This window comes from Nomascus leucogenys, chromosome 3 (assembly GCF_006542625.1).
Source record: "Nomascus leucogenys isolate Asia chromosome 3, Asia_NLE_v1, whole genome shotgun sequence".
NCBI lineage: Eukaryota > Metazoa > Chordata > Mammalia > Primates > Hylobatidae > Nomascus > Nomascus leucogenys.
Window position 1 is genome coordinate 41,102,116 of NC_044383.1, and position 23,184 is coordinate 41,125,299.

General features: G+C 41.5%; 1 protein-coding gene across 4 annotated transcripts in view; it reads left to right on the plus strand.

The window, feature by feature from the left end:
• The window catches only part of IDE (insulin degrading enzyme), a 121,750-nt gene that overhangs the window by 74,943 nt on the left and 23,623 nt on the right, over window positions 1–23,184 (plus strand). For 3 of the 4 annotated variants that reach the window (XM_030809258.1, XM_030809255.1, XM_030809257.1), the window contains 6 exons: window positions 6,823–6,925; window positions 10,110–10,232; window positions 14,038–14,120; window positions 17,959–18,103; window positions 21,403–21,513; window positions 22,437–22,557. In XM_030809258.1, coding sequence (XP_030665118.1) covers window positions 6,823–6,925; window positions 10,110–10,232; window positions 14,038–14,120; window positions 17,959–18,103; window positions 21,403–21,513; window positions 22,437–22,557 — 686 coding nt within the window. Of the gene's footprint in view, window positions 1–6,822; window positions 6,926–10,109; window positions 10,233–14,037; window positions 14,121–17,958; window positions 18,104–18,589; window positions 18,735–21,402; window positions 21,514–22,436; window positions 22,558–23,184 lie in introns of all 4 variants that reach the window. The other variant, XM_030809256.1, reaches the window with a different exon arrangement.

Below are 23,184 nucleotides of genomic sequence, written 5' to 3' on the forward strand. Positions count from 1 at the left end.
CTTAATTAGTCCATGAAAGTCCTAGTGATAACGACAGTCTTCTTGTCTAATGTTTGACAGTCTGACAGTTAACTGTAGAATTTTGTCAGGGATCAATTCCTAATTTACTGGCTTATGGTGTTCAGGCTTCACTCCTTTTTTCCTTTTTGTAAGTTACAGCATTTGCCCATCTCCATCTCCAGTTTTCTGCCTCATCTCGTGTTCTCCAGCATTTCTAAAAGATGATGGACAATGATTCTGTTAGGATTTGGTAGTCGCCTAAGCATTAGAAATTGTGACTCATCTATGTTTGGAGATGTGATTTCTCCTTTTTTATTTTTATTTTTTTTGAGACAGAGTCTTGCTGTGTTGCCCAGGCTGGAGTGCAATGGCACAATCTCGGCTCACTGCAACCTCTGCCTCCTGGGTTCAAAGGATTCTCCTGCCTCAGCCTCCCGAGTAGCTGGCATTACAGGCGCCCGCTACCACACCTGGCTAATTTTTGTATTTTTAGTAGAGATAGGGTTTCACCATATTGGCCAGGCTGGTCTTGAACTCCTGACCTCAAGTGATCCACCGGCCTCAGCCTCCCAAATTGTTGAGATTACAGGCGTGAGCCACCACAACTGGCTAGAGAGGTGGTTTCATACTTGGCTCATTCACCTATCTTCAAATCCTTTTTTCTGTGTTTGGTCCACCTGTACAGTTTAAAGACCCATGTTTATTTCAAAGACAAGGTAAATAAGAGAGGAGTAGTCCTGCCATCTGTTAACATGAGATTAACTGATTACATTTTGCTATAGGTCATGTGTCCTATTAAATTATGAGTTTCTTCTAAATAAGAACTATATTTTGTCTTTCCCAGAATTTGACCTGGTAAGAACTCAGTAAAAGTTGACTGAATTTTCTAAACTTTAAGCCTAATCTTTCTTGACTTTTTTCTTACTTTAAGAAACACTTTAGGCCAGGCGTGGTGGCTCATGCCTGTAATCCCAGCACTTTGAGAGGCTGAGGCAGGTGGATCACCTGAGGTTGGGTGTTCAAGACCAGCCTGACCAACATGGTGAAACCCCATCTCTACTAAAAACACAAAAATTAGCTGGGCATGGTGGCAGGCACCTGTAATCCCAGCTACTCAGAAGGCTGAGGCATGGAAATCACTTGAACCCAGGGGGCGGAGGTTGCAGTGAGCCAAGATCATGCCACTGCACTCCAGCCTGGGGGATAGAGCGAGACTCTGTCTCAAAAAAAAAAAAAAAAAAAAAAAAAACCACTTAAAAAAATGGTTTTTAGCATTTTTCATGAGCCTCAAATCCTTTAGCCTTTAGCTTTCCTATCACTATTTAAGTATGATTTTTGAGTCTCATCAATAGATTTTTTTTTCAACTTCCTGTCTTTTCTGTGTATCCTTTAAAAATCTAATTTGACATCATGATAGTGTAGAATTTTACTAGTGGAAGGAGAGGGTTCATCTAATTTGAATCCCTATTTAAAAATTAATGAGGCCGGGTGTGGCGGCTCATGCCTGTAGTCCCAGCACTTTAGGAGGCCAAGGTGGGTGGATCACCTGAGGTCAGGAGTTGGAGACCAGCCTGGCCAACATGGCGAAACCCTGTCTCTATTAAAAATACAAAAGACCCAGTGCAGTGGCTCATGCCTCTAATCCCAGCACTTCGGGAGGCCAAGGTGGGCGGATCACAAGGTCAGGAGTTTGAGACCAGCCTGGCCAAGTAGTGAAACCCTGTCTCTACTAAAAATACAAAAATTAGCCAGGCATGGTGGTGTGTGCCTGTAGTCCCAGCTACTCGGGAGGCTGAGGCAGGAGAATCACTTGAACCCAGTAGGTGGAGGCTGTGGTGAGCCAAGATCGCGCCACTGCACTCCAGCCTTGGCAACAGAGTGAGACTCCATCTTAAAAAAAAAAAAAAAAAAAAAAAAAAAAAAAAGCCGGGTGTGGTGTAATCCTAGCTACTGTGGAAGCTGAGGCAGGAGAATCGCTTGAACTCAGGAGGTGGAGGTTCCAGGGAGCCGAGATCACACCACTGCATTCCAGCCTGGGCGACAGAGCAAGACTCCATCTCAAAAAAAAAAAAAAAAAAAAAAAAAAGAAAAATTAAAAATTAATGAAACTGAAGTTTAGAGAGGCTAAATGGCTTGTGCCTAACTTAGATCTGTGATTTTGGCAAGATTTCAAAGAAAGTGGTTCAGAGTATCTGCCAGAATCCCAGTTTCTTATTGCCAGGTCTGTGCCCTTTCCTCTAATTGTTTGAATTAATCACAATTACCTATGAAGCCTCTTCTCATTCTTTGGATGTCTTTTCCCTATTCTGTGTCAGGGATCATTTGTAAAAATCTCAGGAGAATTTATTTTTTGGGAACCATATTGCCTTTTCACGTCTGTAGTCAGGAGACCTTTTGTTTCCAGATGAGTTCAATCCAGCTTCGACAGCTGCATTCCCTCCAAACATTTTTAAATGTACTTGAAGTCAACAGCATTCATTCTAGCCCACTGTTTCCTTTTCTTGCTGTTGTAAGTTTTAGTATGAAAAGATTGTGTTTTCTCATGTTTCATTTTTTAATTTCTTTCTTTTTCTTTAAATAGAGACAGGGTCTTACTGTGTTGCCCAGGCTTGCCTTGAACTCCTGGGCTCAAGTGACCCACCCGCCTTGGCCTCCCAAAGTGTTGGGATTACAGGCTTGAGCCACTATGCCTGGCCTGTTCTCTCATTTCTAAGGATCACATCATTACCATATTGGCAGCCTTTTCTTTCCCCACACTCTAGCCACATTAAAAAAAAAAAAACAAAACTGGGCTGGGCATGGTGGCTCGTGCCTGTAATCCTAGCACTCTGGGAGGCCAATGTGGGAGGATTGTTTGAGCTCAGGAGTTTGAGACCAGCCTGGGCAACATGGTGAGACCTCATTTCTACCAAAAAAAAAAAAAATTGGCTGGGTATGGTGGTATATGCCTGTAGTCCCAGCTACTTGAGAGACTGAGGCAGGAGGATCACTTGAGCCCAGGAGTTCAAGGCTGCAGTAAGGTATGATCACACCACTGTACAAGACCCTGTCTCGAAAAAAGGAAACCCTATTTTTTGGTATAATTAGATTTTCAGCAGATGGTCTAAAATGCTACAATATTTGTACTAGTTTTTCTCAACTGTCTGTGGTTGTGTATACCATGGGTATCTGTACTTCAATTATTGTGACCTCTTCTCCTAATTCAAGTGCTCTTCCCTGTACTTTCACACTCTGGTTCATAGGTATCTATATGGGTTTGATGTGTGTATACTCTGTCTCTACCGTTATTTTCTTCCCTGTCTTTATTTATTGCCTCATACATACCCTTTCATTGTATATTTCAATCTGGAATTCCTTAATGATATACTACCTCTTGGTCTGCAGAGGTATCTCTTTTTGTTAGTCTGGTATTTGATCTGTGCCTAGTGTGAGGAACTGTGCTTGTCTGTTTCCTTATAATAACATTTCAAATGTTACCCATACACCTCACTTTGGTATATAGCTATCCAAATCCCTAAGGACTGTACTTGATGAGTCTGCCTTTTTCCCCTCCTTTTTTTTAACCTGAGCACTACTGCACAGTCTCAGTGTCTGCTTTCTGTGTCAGATAGTCATCCTCCAGAGCATCTGGCTTGGCAGCTTGTTTACTTTCTCTCTCAGAACTGTGTTTAAGGTTTTCTTGTTTCAGAGGGCAAGTCCACTCCACTCCAGCCTGGGTGTCAGAGTGAGACCCTGTCTCTTAAAAAAAAAAAAAAAATCAAGCGTTTCATGGAAGAGTAGATGGGAAGACCATCTACCAGATTCTTCTACTTAATATATTTTTTAGAAGTCTCCTTGAGAATCAATCCATTCATTCTCTGAGAAATCAACAAAAGTGGAAGCCCGAGTTCCTAGGCCTGAGTCTTCGTAGGCTCTATCATGTATTGAATGCCCTTAAGAGATACCATACACCCTTCATATAGCTATATGATTTCTGTGAACTCTGTACACACACACCTCAAACGGGATTCTTGAACTACCAACATGCATCACTTCCTTCTGACGCAATAATAGAACTCTTTCATCTGTCAAACCCTCTGATTCCTCTGTATCTTTCTCTGGAACGTATTTCTTATTTAGCATGTTTTCTAGAACTGGTAGTGGTTAGTGACAGATAGGCCAGATCAGGAACACCTACAGCTGGAAGATTAGTCAGTCATACTGACAGGTGAGTCAGCTTGCTTTAGGATATCTACCGAAAAGCAGATAACAAGACCAAGTCCAGTCAGCCAGGTAGAGTATTTTGTCTAGAATGAATAAAAAATAGTAGTTCAGACTACTAGAGTTGAAGTTGGGGAGGTTCAACGAGGGGCAGGTATTTGCAACAGAGATTGGGATTCTCAAAATGGATGAGTATCATCAGAGGGGAATTTTGATTGCAAGTACTAGGCTTTCAGCTGTGAGGCCAACATTCAGAGGCTAGAATCAAACCTCTGGGGGGTAGGTGAGAACAAGCAGGAACGGATATGGACCTAATTATTTGAATTGGGAATTGAGACTTAAGGGAGAAGTGGAACCAATAGCAGGACTGACTTTACACCAAGTTGCCCAAGCTAATTGGCTAGAATTCCTTGACCCACAAGATTCAAAATAGGATTGGTCCCAGCCTGTGGTTGAGTCCACTGGTGGAGGTGTAATGATTCCAACTTCAATGATTAAAAGGCAGTAGAGGTGGAGTGTCCCTGATAGTGCTACACAGGGATGGCTTAGAGTTCCACTGGTTCAGAACTTCTTTTGCTCCTCTAGTCTTGTCATTTTTTGTTCACTTATCTTTTGACATCACTTTACCTCTGCCTTCCCTCCTTGAACACTTTTTCTTTTCTTTTTTTTTTTTTTTTTTTTTTTTTTTTGAGACGGAGTCTTGCTCTGTCGTCCAGGCTGGAGTGCAGTGGCGCAATCTCAGCTCACTGCAAGCTCCGCCTCCTGGGTTCACGCCATTCTCCTGCCTCAGCCTCCCGAGTAGCTGGGACTACAGGCGCCCGCCACCACACCCAGCTAATTTTTTGTATTTTTAGTAGAGACGGAGTTTCACCGTGGTCTCGATCTCCTGACCTCGTGATCCGCCCGCCTCGGCCTTCCAAAGTGCTGGGATTACAAGCGTGAGCCACCGCGCCCGGCCTCTTTTTTTTTGAGACAGAGTCTCGCTCTGTCTCCCAGGCTGGAGTGTAGTGGCGCAATCTCGGCTCACTGCAAGCTCCGCCTCCCGGGTTCACGCCATTCTCCTGCCTCAGCCTCCCAAGTAGCTGGGACTACAGGTACCCGCCACCACGCCCGGCTAATTTTTTGTATTTTTAGTAGAGACGGGATTTCACCATGTTAGCCAGGATGGTCTCGATCTCTTGACCTCGTGATGTGCCCGCCTCGGCCTCCCAAAGTGCTGGGATTACAGGCGTGAGCCACTGCGCCCGTCCTTGAACACTTTTTTCCGTCTGACATCTCTTCTGGGCTGTTTCTACTGTCGCATCAAAAAAAGCTTTTAGGCTGGGCACAGTGGCTGACACCTGTAATTCCAGCACTTTGGGAGGCTGAGGCAGGCGGATCACCTGAGGTCAGGAGTTCAAGACCAGCCTGGCCAACATGGTGAAACCCTGTCTCTACTAACAATACAAAAATTAGCTGGGCAAGGTGGCAGGCACCTGTAATCGCAGCTACTTGGGAGGCTGAGGCCAGAGAATTGCTTGAACCTGGGAGGCAGATGTTGCAGTGAGCCAAGATTGCACCATTGTACTCCAGCCTGGGTGGCAAGAGCAAAACTCCGACTCAAAAAAAAAAAACAAAAACAAAAATTAGCCAGGCGTGGTGGCGGGTGCCTGTAATCCCAGCTACTTGGGAGGCTGAGGCAGGAGAATTCTTGAACCCAGGAGGCAGAGGTTACAGTGGTAGACATGTTTTGGTCTTGTCCCTTTCTCCCCTAGTAGCAGGAAGGCCTGTGTATTTGTAGTAGATATATTTGATGCTAGTCTCTGGCAGGGAGAAAAACATAGAGCACAAATGTAGCAAGCAATAATAAAAGTTTCTTGGGTATGTGTGTCACGTTTTTAAAACCTCTGGATGAGCCAACAGGTTTTGTTAGTCATTCCTGTTAATTCTGCACCTGAGATACTCCTAGGAAGGAGTACTTTTTTTGCCTTTTTTTTTTTTAAACAAGGTTTTGATTTGTCACCCAGGCTAGAGTGCAGTGGTGTGATTCTAGCCTACTGCAGCCTGAAACTCCTGGGCTCAAGCAATCCTCCCACCTCAGTTTCGCAAGTAGCTGGGACTATAGGTGCGTGCCACCCCACCTGGTTAATTATTAAAATTTTTTGTAGAGATGGGTCCCACTATTTTGCCCAGATTGCTCTTGAACTCCTGGGCTCAAGTGATCTTCCTGCCTCAGCCTCCTAAAGTGCTGGGATTTCAGGCATAAGCCACCACATCCGCAACTTCTTTGCTTTTTTTAGGACTGTTTTTTAACTGACTGTTTTTAACTGACCTTGTTACATTTTTTTCCCCTAGCTACTCTTCTTTTTAAATTTTAGTCAGTAGCAACCTAGAGGAATCTCTCCTGTGAGCACTTTTTCATACTAAAAATAATGGACTGTAACTAAAGGATAACAGGGACTATGATCAGAAACCTCTATTCATATATTGCTTGTTTGGACTAAGCCTTACAGGATTTGCTGGGTCTTAAGAGGCCCAGCACATTCTTAGATATTATTTATATTGTCCTGAGTCAAGTTCTTTAAATTCATATATACAGTATGAGTTTACAGGGTTTTTTTTGTTTGTTTTTTCTATCTCTAGGGTTGCAATAGTTTCTAAATCTTTTGAAGGAAAAACTGATCGCACAGAAGAGTGGTATGGAACCCAGTACAAACAAGAAGCTATACCAGATGAAGTCATCAAGGTAGGGTTCACTTATCTATGAATAAGCCTGACATGTGAGGAATCACAAGAACATTGCTCCCTAGATCCACCAACTAAGGCCCCAGAGTGTGGAAGACTGATGACCTAGTGTTGTCTGTACCATCCTAAGAGAAATCAACAAGTAGATAGGGAGCTGGAGTTTAGCCTTTTCATGAAGACATGGTACTTTAGCCACCTTCTCTTGTGTCTATCAAACCACCAGGGTTGTGCCTCATGCCATAAAAGGTAACTAAAGTGCAGAGTACACGGGCACAGGCACCAGAAAGGCAAGAAGCGATGGAAGTAGGAAGCATGAGAGACCAATGCAAGGGCTCCAAAGAGCTCACAGTCTTGCTGTGAACACAGGCTGAGAGCAGGCTCCATCTTCACTTCAGGAGGTGCTATGTTTTATGCCTCATGTTATAGCACCGTTGTTTTTGTCAACATAGGGGAATTATGATTTTCAGAACAGGTATGTTAAAACAATATTTTGTCCCATTCATCAGTAGTCAGGATTTTGCTTGTGAATGTTACCTACTTAACTAGTACTTTTTCTTTCTTTCTCTTTTGGTTCTCATTGGCTATGTGCCTTTGAGACTGGGTCCCTTATTCCTGGGAAAAGACCAGAAAACTTTACTCTGACTAGATTCTAGTTAAACTTGAGTAATGGACATTTTAAAAATGTACCTGTGTAATGACATACAAAAAAAGGAATTAGTTTAAAAAAGAAAATCATCACTGGTACTTCACAGATCTCTGACATATTCATGATACAGAAGGAGATCGTTGAAGCCCTCCAGTGTGTGAAAATGTCCACCTCTCTAAACTGTGAGGAAAGCTGATCTTCCATGAATTAGTGCTAGGTCTGAAATAGTCCTGAAACAAGAAAGAATCCCCCTGTTCACCAGACTCTGACCATAACAAACCTGCCCTGAATGGAAATTTTTTTTTTTTTTTTTTTCTTTTTTGAGATGCAGTCTCGCTGTGTCGCCAGGCTGGAGTACAGTGGCATAATCTTGGCTCACTGCAACCTCCGCCTCCTGGGTTCAAGCGATTCTCCTAGCTCAGCCTCCCGAGTAGCTGGGACTATAGGCGCATGCCACCACGCCCAGCTAATTTTTGTATTTTTAGTAGAGACAGGATTTCACCATGTTGGCCAGGATGGTCTCGATCTGTTGACCTTGTGATCCACCCGCCTTGGCCTCCCAAAGCACTGGGATTACAGCCATGAGCCACTGTGCCTGGCTGGGAATTTTTTAAGAACACATCTATCTGGGAACTCAGTAGTGAAATTACTAAGTGTTTCCTAGTCCCTACTATTCAGCTGTTCTGGAAACCTAAGATACCACTTAAGAAATATGGCCAACGTCCCCAGTGCCGAAAGGCACAAATGCAGGAACTAAGATAGAACCGTAAAATCTGCGAGGCTGTGCCATACCAGCTAGAGATCAAATTACTGAATCCAGAAATCCAGAATTATTGACAATCGGTTTTTTTTTTTTTTTAAATAGACAGGGTCTTGCTCTGTTGTCCAGGCTGGTTGCTTTTTACTCCTGGCCAGTTGCTTTTTTTTTTTTTTTTAAATAATGAAAAGCCTTATAAATTAGGTTCAACAGTCAGTGGCCTGTGATCTGTCTCACTTAGCTTTTGGAACTAGGACAGGAAACAGATCCAGTCTACTACAGGTTGTGTGAATCTCAACCTAAATCTCAACTTTGTTTTTTCATTTTTTAGACGGAGTCTCATACTGTTGCCTGGGCTGGAGTGCAATGGCGCCATCTTGGCTCACTGCAACCTCTGCCTCCCAGGCTCACATGATTCTCCTGCCTCAGCCTCCCAAGTAGCTGGGATTACAGGTGCACACCACCACACCCGGCTAAATTTTTGTATTTTCAATAGATATGAGGTTTCACTATGTTGGCCAGACTGGTCTGGAACTCCTGACCTTGTGATCCGCACATCTTGGCCTCCCAAAGTGCTGGGATTACAGGCGTGAGCCACCGCGCCTGGCCTCAACTTTGTTCTTAACCTTGTGCTTGAACTACTGGTTCACTTAAAAGTTCACATGATCATCTGGGTGAAGTGTTGGCCAGTTCTTAAGAAGTACTGAAAGCCGAGCGTGGTGGCTCATGTCTGTAATCCTAGCACTTTAGGAGGCTGAGGTGGGCAGATTGAGGGGAGTTTGAGACCAGCATGGGCAATACAATGAAACCCCATCTCTAATAAAACACAGAAATTAGCTGAGTGTGGTGGTACACACCTGTAATCCCAGCTACTCAGGAGGCTGAGGCACAAGAATTGTTTGAACCTGGGAGGTGGAGGATGCAGTGAGTGGAGATCATGCTGCTGCATTCCAGCCTGGGCAACAGAGTGTGATTCTGTCTGAAAAAGAAAAAAAGAAGTACTGAAGTGAGGCCGGGCATGGTGGCTCACACCTGTAATCCCAGCACTTTGGGAGGCTGCAGTGGGTGGATCAGTTGAGGCCAGGAGTTCAAGACCAGCCTGGGCAACAGTGAAACCCCATCTCTACTAAAAATACAAAAATTAGTCGGGTGTGGTGGGGCACACCTGTAGTCCCAGCTGCTTGGGAGACTGAGGCACAAGAATCACTTGAACGCAGGAGGCGGAGGTTGCAGTGAGTTGAGATCATGCCACTGCATTCCAGCCTGGGCGACAGAGCAAGACTGTCTCAGGAAGAAAAAAAAGAAGTACTAAAGTGAAAGACACCCCCTTTAGCCTGGCTTTCAGGCCATACATGGATATAACTTAGTATAGCTGAAAGTATGGCTCTTATGTAAATGACCTATTGTCTAGCAGTTGTGGGAATATATTCCTGATCAGGTTATTCTCCATTCTTTAAAGAGCTAGAATAAACATGATCTGCATATGGACCAGTCAGCTTTTCTGTGTTCCATAGTCTCAACTGTTCCTCAGCTGGTCATTTTGGAGATGTGGAGAGGAAGGATAGATATATGAGTGTAAAATCTTTGCTAGTACTAGAAAGACTAACTCAAGTTTCATGAAAACCCATCAGTAGATTTGGTAGTACCTCCTTTATATATGATGGAAAACACTGCTGTGTGACAATTGTGCACTTAATATTTGCCCATATATTGAGCAGAGATACTACTTTAAACTCTTAAATCAGACTCTTACTGCATTTGTGTGTTTCATTATTCATCCAGAAATGGCAAAATGCTGACCTGAATGGGAAATTTAAACTTCCTACAAAGAATGAATTTATTCCTACGAATTTTGAGATTTTACCTTTAGAAAAAGAGGCAACACCATACCCTGCTCTTATTAAGGTAATGTGTTTGAATCAGTGATTTTAAATTTGGGGGACAGACCTAATACATGGGGGACTAGGTAAATGATTTCTTACATTTGGTACTATGTTGATTTGGGGAGGCTCACATCCTAATAGGTGACAAAAAAGCTGCAGAAAGAATAACTACAAGAAATATTACAAGGTTAAAAATATTAAAGCAAGCAAACAAAACTAAGAATCTAGGGAATCGCTTTCTTTGTAGGAGAAAAAAGTAAGTCTGAGCTGTAACCACAAGTCTGTGGAAAGGTCTATGCCTCTTTTCCATGTCTGCTGAAGACCCAATAAGGAAGTAGGTTTATGCTGCATCATGGACATCAAAGATAAGAAAGGATCTCTAAAGCCTGAAAGAGAGCAAGTCCAGGGGGAGCTGTTGGATTTCCTGCCCTTAAAAACATTCATTATGACATAGTGACTATATCAAATTAATGGAATGATAAACTAGTGCGAAGGGCTGGTGAGAAGTAGGGTTCCCTCCCCGTCTTTTTCAGAATGTCCTTTTCATGCTATTATTTCAGAACTTGAGTAGAGTGTGTAAAAAATTGTATCAAATTATTACAGCACATTCTCCCTTCTAAACGTATTTCTTCTCCCTTCTAAACTGTTTCTAAACTCATGACTGTAGGCACACACACACAGATCTTTCTATCTTCTTCAAATGACCTAACATTTGGAAGAATTTAGATGAGTTCAGTGAGATAACAGTTAGTGTTTAGGAACATTAAAATTTGTCTGAAGCAACTAGATTATTAATGAGGCAAACTTTTTCTTTTTTTTCTTTTCTTTTTTGAGACAGAGTCTTGTTCTTGTTGCCCACGCTAGAGTGTAATGGCATGATCTCGGCTCACTGTAACTTCCACCTCCCAAGTTCAAGTGATTCTCCTGCCTTAGCCTCCCGAGTAGCTGGGATTACAGGCACCTGCCACCACATCCAGCTAATTTTTTGTAATTCTAGTAGAGACAGGGTTTCACCATGTTAGCCAGGCTGGCCTCGAGCTCCTGACCTCAGGGGAGCCAGCTGCCTCGGCCTCCCAAAGTGCTGGGTTTAGAGGCATGAGCCACCACACCCGGCCTGTTTTTCTTTAAAAATGACATTTTAAAGAGTTTTATATTAGCTTATGCAAAGAGAAAGTTCATTTACCTCAGCTGTTTTTTATGTATTGTCTATCTTATTTATTTATTTATTTATTTATTTATTTATTTATGGAGACAGGGTCCCTCTGTTGCCCAGGCTGGAGTGCAGTGGTGGGATCATAGCTCACTGCAGCCTCAAACTCCTGGGTTCAAACCATCTTCTGGCCGCAGCCTTCTAAATAGCTGGATTACAGATGCACACCACACCCAGCTAGTTTGTTTTTAATTTTTTGTAGAGATGGGATCTTGCTATGTTGCCTGGGCTGGTCTGGAACTCCTGGCCTCAAGTGATCCTCCCCCTTCAGCCTCTCAAGTAGCTGGAATTAGAGGTGTGAGCTACCATATCCGACTTTCACTGTTTGTTTTAAATAGGCCTTCCCAGGGCAAACTAACGAGAACATTAAACCATTTATATCTCTTCCCACAGTTTCAAGGTAGTTTCAAGTGACTAAAGCCATTCTTAGTATAGCATGAGTGAAGTGGAGAGGCAAGATAAGTAGCTTATTTGTTCATCCTTGGCCATGTTGATTATCCATGGTTGCATATTAAATTATTCCAAAATTTAGCAGCTTAAAACCACAACATTTAAGTTAGGCCAGACGCAGTGGCTCACACCTGTAATCCCAGCACTTTGGGAGGCTGAGGCGGGTCGATCATGAGGTCAGGAGTTCGAGACCAGCCTGACCAAAATGGTGAAACCCCGTCTCTACTAAAAAAAATTAGCTGGGCATGGTGGCACGTGCCTTATCCCAGCTACTCAGGAGGCTGAGGCAGGAGAATCGCTTGAACTCAGGAGGTAGAGATTGCGGTGAGCCGAGATCATGCCATTGCACTCCAGCCTGGGTAACGAGAGCGAAACTCTGTCACAAAAAAAAAAAGAAAAAAAAAACAACCGACAACATTTATTATCTCACACAGGTTTTTTAAAAGACTCGCATTCCATTGCCCAGGCTGGGGTGAAGTGGTGCGGTCATGGCTCAATGTAGCCTCGGCCTCCTGGGCTAAAATGATCGACCCACCTCAGCCTCTTGTGTACCTAGGACTACAAGCACATACCACCACGCCCAGCTAATGGTTCAATATTTTTGTAGAGGCGGGATATCACTATGTTGCCCAGGCCGATCTCAAACTGCTAGGCTCAAGCGATCCTCCTGCCTCAGCCTTCCAAATTTCTGGGATTACAGGCATGAACCATCATGCCTGGTCTCTCACACACAGTTTCTTTTTTTCTTTCTTTCTTTCTTTTTTTTTTGAGACAGAGTCTCTCTCCGTTGCCCAGGCTGGAATGCAGTGGTGCAATCTCAGCTCACTGCAACCTCTGCCTCCCAGGTTCAAGCAATTCTCATGCCTCAGCCTCCTAAGTAACTGGGATTATAGGCATGTGCCACCATGCCCAACTAATTTTTGTATTTTTAATAGAGACAGGGTTTTGCTATTTTGGCCAGGCTGGTCTCGAACTCCTGGCCTCAAGTGATCTGCCTGCCTTGGCCTCCCAAAGTGCTGGGATTACAGGTGTGAGCTGCTGCACCATATCTCACACACAGTTTCTTTGTTTTGTTTTGTTTTGTTTTTTGAGATGGAGTCTCGCTCTGTCGCCCAGGCTGGAGTGCAGTGGCATGATCTTGGCTCGCTGCAACCTCCGCCTCCCGAGTCCTGGTTCAAGCTGTTCTCCTGCCTCAGCCTCCTGAGTAGCTGGGACTACAGGCATGAGCCACCACACCCTGCTCATTTTTGTATTGTTAGTAGAGATGGGGTTTCACCATGTTGGCCAGGATGGTCTCGAACTCCTGGCCTCATGATCCGCCCACCTCGGCGTCCCAAAGTGCTGGGATTACAGGAATGAAGCCACCCCGCCTGGCCCTCACACAGTTTCTGAGGAGGGCCAGGAATCCAGCAGTGACTTAGTTGGGTAGTTCTGGCTCAGGGCTTGTCGTGAGGTTATAGTCAAGCTGTTGGCCGAGGCTTCAGTCATCTGAAGGTTCAACCAGGGCTGGAGGATTCTCTTCCAAGTTCAGTTCTGTGGTTGTTGGCCAGCCTTAATTTTTCACCACATGGACCTCTCTGTAGAGTTGCTTGACATGGCAGCAGGCTTCCCCCAAAGTGAATGATCCAAGAGGGAAAGTGAGTGATCAGGATGCAAGCCGCGGTGTCTTTTATAATGTAGTCTCAGAGGTATACCATTAATTCTGTCATATTTTGTTAGTAAGGCAGACCAACCCTGGTCTAGTGTGGGAGGGGACCACCCAAAGCTGTGAATCTCAGCAGGCAGGGGTTGTTGTGGGCCACCCTGGAAACTGGCTGCTATACGCTTGCAAGGGACTTCTGCCTCTGCCTTCCTCCCAGTGTCCAGAAAGATGAAGACAGGACAGTTGGTATTGGCTTCTCTGATCTGTCTCTTCCTTCACTGTACCCCCATCTCCCTAATACAGGGGAAATAGAAGGCAGATTTCACTCTGCTACAGGAGTCTGCAGTCTTTGTCTCCAGCTTCCTACCTGCTGACTTTTGAGTATGCTTCAAGGCCATGGGACAGCAGCTCCAGAACAAAACTCTAACTATTGCTTCTGTCCTCCTCCTCTTGAAGAGTGATTTGATTGAACATTTTTACTGAATGCACCTCTGTTTCCCTAACCAAATTGTTTCTCCATCACAGGATACAGCTATGAGCAAACTCTGGTTCAAACAAGATGATAAGTTTTTTTTGCCAAAGGCTTGTCTCAACTTTGAATTTTTCAGGTATGTAAGATGAATCTAGCTTATACATCTTATAAAAATCAACAATTACGTTTCCAAAAGTTGTCTGTTCTTCTTAAACATCCATGTCTAGAAATAAAAGGAATTAGAGTTATTTCACCTAGAAAAGGAGAGGCTGAAAAAATAAATAAATAGAAATAAAGAAAAGGAGAGGCTGGTCGGGCACGGTGGCTCATGCCTGTAATCCCAGCACTTTGGGAGGCCGAGGTGGGTGGATCACAAGGTCAGGAGATTGAGACCATCCTGGCTAACACAGTGAAACCCCATCTCTACTAAAAATACAAAAAATTGGCTGGGCATGGTGGTGGGAGCCTGTAGTCCCAGCTACTCGGGAGGCTGAGGCAGGAGGATGCAGTCAGCTGAGATCGCACCACTGTACTCTAGCCTGGGCGACAGAGCCAGACTCTGTCTCAAAAAAAAAAAAAAAAAGAAAAAAAGAAAAAGAAAGAAAAGGAGAGCTGTTGCTGTTAAGAGGTATTTTAAAAACCAATGTTGTTAATTTTTTTTTCTTTCCCCGTTAATGAGTATACCCTTTAGCTGAAATGATTTATGTTAGCTATTGTTAGGACGACCTTCTTAGCCTTCAGGGTTTTGGATTCTGAAGAGGCCGTAGATTTACCCAGAAGAAGACTCATTGAAGAAAGAATAAATAATTTGGGATGTTTTTATTGCTTTGGTTTTGTATTCCTGGAACTTGTCTAGAAGAAGAGGTACTAGTTACTAAACGATCCTGAGTCTTGTTTCATCCTTTGTCTGGAGCCCTTAGATACTGCTTCCTCTATTTCTGGCTTGATTACTTAAACATTACTAATTAAAAGGGAGAAGATGTTTAGTGAAATTTATGAATAATGCTATTGCAGTTATTTCTCAGTGCACCTTCAATTCATCTTTGTCTTCCTTTACTTATTTGTGTGTTAATCACCTGGTTCAGATTTTACTTTGTGAGTTTATACTTTATATTTTTGTATTTCTAAAATTCAGTTGTTTATAAGATAAGCCTATCATGGTTTATTTGTTCACTAATGTTCAATATGATAATCAGCTTTTTCATTAATTTTTATTCAGTTAGCTTGACATGAAATTAAAGGTAGCTATGGTTTAAATGCTTTGGAAAGAGGGAAAAGAATCTGATTTTCCATCAACAAATATGTTGAGATTATAGTGATTATAAATATTGTGGTTTTATAGCATGAGATTCACAGATTATCTAGAACTGTGCAGAGATTTTTTATTGTTTACACCAAACATGGGCTGTCAGGTTGTGGCTTATTATTGGTAAAGGGCATTACAAAGCTGCTTTTTATTTTTTGATATTTGAGAGTAATATTTTTAACACTCTAAGCAGCTTGTCACCACTTTTCCATTTGGCCTCTGTGATGATGAATTTCTTTAGACTACCCTTTGAGAGACCATTTTACATTTTTGTGTTCTCTAAACTGCCTAGCACATTTCCTAGAACTGAAAATGTCCCACACAAATCCCTCCCTCTGGTCTGTCTTCCTAGAGGTAACCACTGTTCTGTTTCTTGTACATTTTAATTGAAATTTTCACGTGTGTGTCTATATCCTTTCCATCTTTTCAGAAATAAGATTATATTATGTGTAGTTAGCTATGATTTTTAAAACCCTGTGATCCATATTTAAGCATATAGTATCTGGTTACAAAATAACATATTTTTAAAATTAACACATGAACCAGAATTTAGGTATCCCAGTTGAATCCTATTCTCTTTTAAAAGTTAGTTTAGGGTCTTCTCCACTTCACCAGCACAGCTGCTGTGGATACAGCTGTTTTTGTTGTTGTTCTTTTTTTTTTAGGAGACAGAGTCTTACTCTGTCACCCGGGGCTGGAGTGCAGTTACTGCAGCCTCAAACTCTTGGGCTCAAGTGATCCTCCCACCTCAGCCTCCTGAGTAGCTGGGACTACAGGCGCATGCCACCTTGCCAGGCTGAGTGTAGGACACTCCTTGAAATTATTTTCTGAGCCTGAGCCATAGTGCTTTGAGACCCAAAACTTGGATTTTCTGGCTTTTCACTTCCACCTGAGAAAGGTGCATAGTTGCCTGTGGGGCCGACCTCTGTGATAGCCTCTCTTTTGTTTTGATGATTTTGTTTTTGTGAATTGTGCCTTCAGTTTTTGAGCTGCTATTTGCCCAAAGAAGGAAATCTGTTATCATGTATCATACTTTAAAAAATTTAATGGCAGAACATTTATTCAGATTTTCCAGTTGGAGAATATTTGGATAGCTGTAGAACTTTGTCTTTGATTTTAATTTTCTAAGTGACTACACATTTTATCCCTATTTTTGCTTTTTTATCAGCTTTGATAAAATTGTTGGCTTTTGGCTGGGTGCAATAGCTCACACCTGTAATCCTAACATTTTGGGAAGCCGAGGCAGGAAGATCGCTTGAGCCTAGGAGTTCGAGACCAGCCTGGACAACACAGTGAGACCTTGACTCAACGTTAAAAAACAAAATGTTGGCTTTGTTATCAGTACATTAGTTATATTTACTGTGCTACAAGTAGAATGAAACTTTTAATTTGCTGCCAAACAAGCCAAGCAGGCACCTGCCTCAGGCCTTTAGCACTAGCTATTTCTTCAGCCTGGGAAGTTCCCCACTCCACCCCTTAGATATCCCCAGGGCTCACTCCCTTGCCTCCTTCAGGTCTGGGTCCAGATGTCACATTGTAAGAGTGGCCTTGACTGGCCATCTTATGTAAAGCAGCAGTCTTTCTTCCCTGCTGCCATCACCCCATCATTACCTATTCCCTTTACCCTGCTTAATTTTACCCCATAGCACTGTCACCAACTAATATGTCAAATTTAAATTTATGATTATGTGTCCCCTCTAGCTAGATTATCAACTCTGAGGTCAGGGACTTCGCCTGATTTGTTCACACTTTATTTCCAGTGCCTAGAGAAGAGCTTGGCACTGTAGTAATCATATAATACGTATTTGTTGAATGAGTGAAACTTTTACTTTCTTCTGATAAAAGGTAAGCAAGGTTGTATAGTCAAAGGAGCAGGTCATTTAACTTGCATTTGAATCCCAGCTCTGTTGCCACGAACTCAGGGGACCTGAAGAAAATTATGTTTCTTATCTGGGAAATGAAGTTTAGTTGATCACTGTGGTTGTTTAGTTCTTGTACTCTATAATTCTTTCTTCTTTGTTCTTCCTCATTAAAATATTTTTCTATTTTATTTTTCCCTAGTTTTGGCTGCTGTTATATGATAGAAATTATCAATTATTTTACTGACAGTTCTCTAGCTTTACTGTTTTGGGGAAAACTCAAGGATAAGCTAACATTTTCACAGGTCTCAATTTTTCTAAGTTCATGTAATTACCACAGGCACATTTCCCAGTCTTTTACTCCTGTCCACCAAGGGTGTGACTTTATTGGAGAGAGAGGGAAGACATGCAAATACTGTATCTGTTCTGTCGGCCGTGCTCCTCCCGTTAGCCTAAGCACAGCCATGCATTTTGGCCCGTTCCCACTCCTCACATACCCTGCATTTCTAACTTGTCAGTTCTGCCACACCATCTGGGGTAGGCAGTTCCTTCTCCTTCACTACCACCAGTGCGCGCATGTGCGCGAGTGCGCGCCCACACACACACACACACACACACACACACACACTTCAGGCTTCTTTTTCAGACATCTTGTTTTTTTCCTCATAAGAAGAAATAGCCTCAAGAATTCAATCATATCCTCAGGAAATCATATTAACTGGTGTTCAATATCTTGATCCATCTCAAAAGGCCATATCACATTGAGAAGTAATAAAATCAGCTATTTTACTGTCAACATTTTCTTCCAGCCCATTTGCTTATGTGGACCCCTTGCACTGTAACATGGCCTATTTGTACCTTGAGCTCCTCAAAGACTCACTCAACGAGTATGCATATGCAGCAGAGCTAGCAGGCTTGAGCTATGATCTCCAAAATACCATCTATGGGATGTATGTAAGTACCCACGCCTTAGAGCCTTCCACTCATCAACATTTTTTATATTGATTTGATGGAAGCATTTTTTGATTGAGGGTATGAGTTTAATTTTTTTTAATCTTTATGGCTAATCATATTTTCTCATTTAATTTTTAAGTTAGCTCTTATTCTAAGTGTTCAACTACATACCATTCATATTATGCAAATTGTCCTTGATTTCTTTTTTTTTTTAAACGTCTTTCATCAGAATGTCATATTTTTCTACTCAAACAAAATTGGACCCTGATTAAGGTTTACATGTTACCCATTCTGTATTTGAAATCTTGGTCTTTGGCAAAGGAAAATGAAGTCTTCCTTCTTTTGTAAAACCTAAGGTTGGCATATACTATGTCCCTAGAAATCCAGATCATGAGGCTGCATATCCATACTCTTCGGTCATGTTTCTTCATTACCATGCCACTGCTTGAGGTATCAAAGCATTTCTTTTGTTTTTCTTTTTGTTAGTCACTACATTTATGCTGATCCTCTCCATTGCAACATGACATACCTGTTTATCAGGTTATTGAAGGATGATTTAAAAGAGTATACATATGCAGCACGCCTCTCAGGTTTGAGCTATGGCATTGCATCAGGAATGAATGCAATACTTGTAAGTAAAATGAAAACCAAAGAAAAGGCACCACCCCGTTTAAGCATTATGTTGAGCTTGGGAAAACTATTAACTTCTGCATTTTTAAACAAGAAAGTTGATGGTTTTTTTCCTTGCACCTTTTTGATGATCGAAGAACTCAAATTAGTGTTAGTTCCACTAATGAATGATTTAATTAAGTTTAGTGCATCTTGTGAACATGTACGTGTGCTACATTTATTTGCATGTTTTTCTGCCTGAGATGTTTAACATATTAATCCTGAAAGCATGTTGTTCTTTCTATATAATTGAGTATATTAACATCTGTAAGTAGAAGATATCCATAGTTGTTGTGGTGATTGAATTTTACTTATAAATTAGGCTCCCTTTATTTCTGCAGACAGTAGTATAAAGTTTCTATGTTCAGATACACCTGACATTTTAATTTAAAACTTATTTCGTAACATGCACCATTACCTACTTTATGTGTGTTTTAAAATAAGGATTATTAAATCCATCTAAGAAATAACTAGATCCTTTCTTTAGAATGTGTTTCCAAGCTTGCTTATATCTCAATTCCAAGTTAACATCCCTTTTATGGCACACATTCATCTTCACTTTTCTTGAAAATATGTTGCATATTTTAGTAAAAATGAAAACGAGAGCATTTTGGGGTACTCGTTATTTAAATTCTTACACAAAAGATTGTAGGAGTTTTAAATTTTATTTATTTTCCAGTGACTTTTTTTTCTTCACATAAATAAATTCTCTGGTAGCTTTTGTTTAATGTATAAGAATGTATATTAATCTAACCATTTTCAGAGTCCACAGAAGTTTGAAGCTCAGAGATCAAAATTAGCTCCAAATAGAAAAGTAATCATCTGTTTTCTCTTTTTTCTTTTGATTTTTAGTAGCATATTACCATCAAAACACATAATTTTTATTTATGACAAAATGGGTTTTCTGCTAATTGTCAGTCTAGTTCCTACAGTAGGAAACATGATGTGCTTGCCATGGCCAGTGGCCTTCCTTCCCTCTTGCTGAGGTTCTTGCCTATCATCCTGTACAGCGTAGAGACTTTCATGATATTCTAGCTGCAGTGTATCCCCTACTGCTTTGGGTGCCACCATGTGGAAATATCATGATAGAAATTCTCCATTCCCCACTTTTCAAAATGTTAGGCATTTAGAGACAAAGTAAATTGTGCTAAGTTGGCTGGGCACAGTGGCTCACGCCTGTAATCCCAGCACTTTGGGAGGCCAAGGCAGGCAGATTGCTTTGAGCTCAGGAGTTCAAGACCAACCTCCTGGGCAACATGGCAAGACCCTGTCTCTACAAAAAATACAAAACATTAGCCAGACATGGTGATGTGTACCTGTAGTCCAGCTACTCCAGAGGCTGAGGTAGGAGGATCACTTGAGCCTGCGGAGCAGAAGTTGCAGTCAGCGGAGATTGTACCACTGCACTTCAGGCTGGGTGGCAGAGCCAGACCCTATCTCAGAAAAAAAAAAAAAAAAAATGTGCTAAGCCAAGGTCCTGATGATACATACAGTGTATCCTTTTTACACATTTGTTTTGCCATTAGCTTTTGGAACACCAACAGAACTTATCAAATAAGCATGTGGTTAGAATTGTGGATCCTGCCTGGCACGGTGGCTCGTGCCTGTAATCCCAGCACATTGGGAGGCCGAGGCAGGTGGATCACCTGAGGTCAGGAGTCTAACTATGTTGCCCAGGTTGGTCTTATACTCTTGGGTTAAAGCAAGCCTTCCATCTCAGCTTTCCAAGTAGCTGGGACGACTTGTACATGCCACTATGCCCTGTGATTTTTATCTTTTTACCTCACCTGTAAAAACCTTAAGTCTGCCGTTCATTAGATATTCTTTTTGAAGGAAAAACTTAGCCACATTCTACAATTAATTTTATAATAAGAACTTGAATTTTGATGATATAGTATATGCCACCATAGTTCGGTGTCAGGTGAGTTTACTTACCGTTGGTTTTGTTTCAGAAAAGTAAAATTATGCTTTTGGGTATAGAGATTGTTAATGGCCAGGCACTGTGGCTCACACATATAGTTCCAGCTACTTGGGAGACTGAGGCAGGAGGATCACTTGAGCTCAGGAGTTTGAGTCTAGCCTGGGTACCCTAGCAAGACCCTGTCTCAAATAAATAAATAAATATATTTTTTTAAAAAAGATGGTTAAAGCTGGGCATGGTGGCTCACACCTGTAATCCCAGCATTTTGGAAGGCCGAGGCGGATGGATCACCTGAGGTCAGGAGTTCAAGACCAGCCTGACTAATATGGTGAAACGCCATCTCTACTGAAAATACAAAATATTAGCCGGGCGTGGTGGTGCACGTCTATAATCCCAGCTACTCTGGAGGCTGAGACAGGAGAATTGCCTGAACCTGGGAGGCTGAGGTTGCAGTGAACCGAAATCGTGCCGTTGCACTCCAGCCTGGGCAACAAGAGCGAAACTCTGTCTCAAAAAAAAGATGGTTAATGTTATCTTCCTAAGTGTTACACTATATTTATATATTTATGAGACATTAAATTGAATTTGTTTCATTTTTTATATGTCTGTTTTGGGATTTTCTACGTGTTTAAAAATCAAGTCAAGTTGTTTATTTGGAAGTTGTTTTGTGATATTTTTAGAGTTTTAATACCCTGAATTCTTTCTGTAGCTTTCAGTGAAAGGTTACAATGACAAGCAGCCAATTTTACTAAAGAAGATTATTGAGAAAATGGCTACCTTTGAGATTGATGAAAAAAGATTTGAAATTATCAAAGAAGCAGTAAGTTTTCTGAACCCTGTTTTTTTATTCATAAGGTAATATTGCTATATTATAAAAAGTTTTCATAATAGTTTTTATAATATAAAAGAAGCAAGGAGGAAAAGAAGAATTCATAACCCTGTTGGATTCATCTCACCTTGTCGTTGCAAAATCCTATACTCCATCCAGAAAGAAATCCTAGTAGACTCTGGGGACACCTGGCCTCTTCTCTGTGGTTGCCAAGAGCTCACTGCAATTCAGAGTTGCAGCTCTGAATTTCAAAGAGAAGCACTTAGTGGCTGTCAGGGCCTCCTTGAATGTTCCATCCCAACCTCTAGTTCAGAAGAACACACAATTCAGCAGACTGAGGTCTACTTTACCACAAGACCTTGTCACATTAGAGCACACTATTTGGGTTTGACATATCTTCCACTTAAATTCAATTCGTGTTTGGCCCAGTAATGGAAGTATGGGATGAACAGCTGCTTCTGAAGCTAAACTATGACCTTTCCTTGTATACCAGAAGAAACTACCATCAGTTTTCAAATAAAGATCCCATATTTTATATGGCTACCTATTTATGTTGCTTGCTTATGGAGACTTTGGGGATGGCTTTATAGCATAGAACCTAAAGATTCCAAAAGACTTTCCTGAAAACTAGGGATAACTTTCTGAGGGACTAAAGATATCCCATAGTGAAGGCACTTATAGTCCATGTCAGATGCTGAACAAATGTAGCTTGGACAAAGAAAAAGCATGCACTTTTATGTAAAGATGGGAGAGGAATAAACCCCATTCTTAATTATATAACTTCAGAAAGGGGAAAGAAGTGAATATCCTAGTAACACATAGTTTATACAGAATTGAAATTTGATTATAACTGGACTTTTGAAATGATTTTTAAAAGATTTATAAAATTAATGAACTCATGTCTCCTTCACTAGTATATGCGATCTCTTAACAATTTCCGGGCTGAACAGCCTCACCAGCATGCCATGTACTACCTCCGCTTGCTGATGACTGAAGTGGCCTGGACTAAAGATGAGTTAAAAGAAGCTCTGGATGGTGAGACTTTCTACTTAAAGCTTAATGCTTTCTTCATTTTTTTCCTAAATTCATTTTGGTTTATTCTGATATTGACTGTTTATATTTTTAATAACTTGTAGTTCTATTAAAGCTGGCTGTGCATATGTTTTATAAAAACAGTGGTGGGCAGGATGGCTATAGTTAACAGTAACATATACTTTTAAATAGGTAGGAGGATATTGAACATTCCCAACCCAAACAAATGATAAATAAACTTGAGATGATGGATATGCTTAGTACCCTGATGTGATCACTATACATTGTATGTATATATAATAACATTATTATATACTCTATGAATATCTACAATTATTATTTGTCAATTAAAAATAAAATAAAAAAAAACAGCGGTGGCTTCGAAGTGGTTTTTGCATTCAGGCAGGTTAGCCACATTTACTGTTTTCAATATGGACCTACGCCAGTTAATTATTACTATTTTTAGATTTCTGCAGAAGAGCTGGGTGCGGTGACACATACCTGTAATCCTAGTACTTTTGGGAGGCGGAGAAAGGAGGATCACTTGATCCCGGGCGTTTGAGACCACCCTGGGCAATATAGTGAGACTCTGTCTCTACAAAAAATAATAAAAATATTAGCTGGATATGG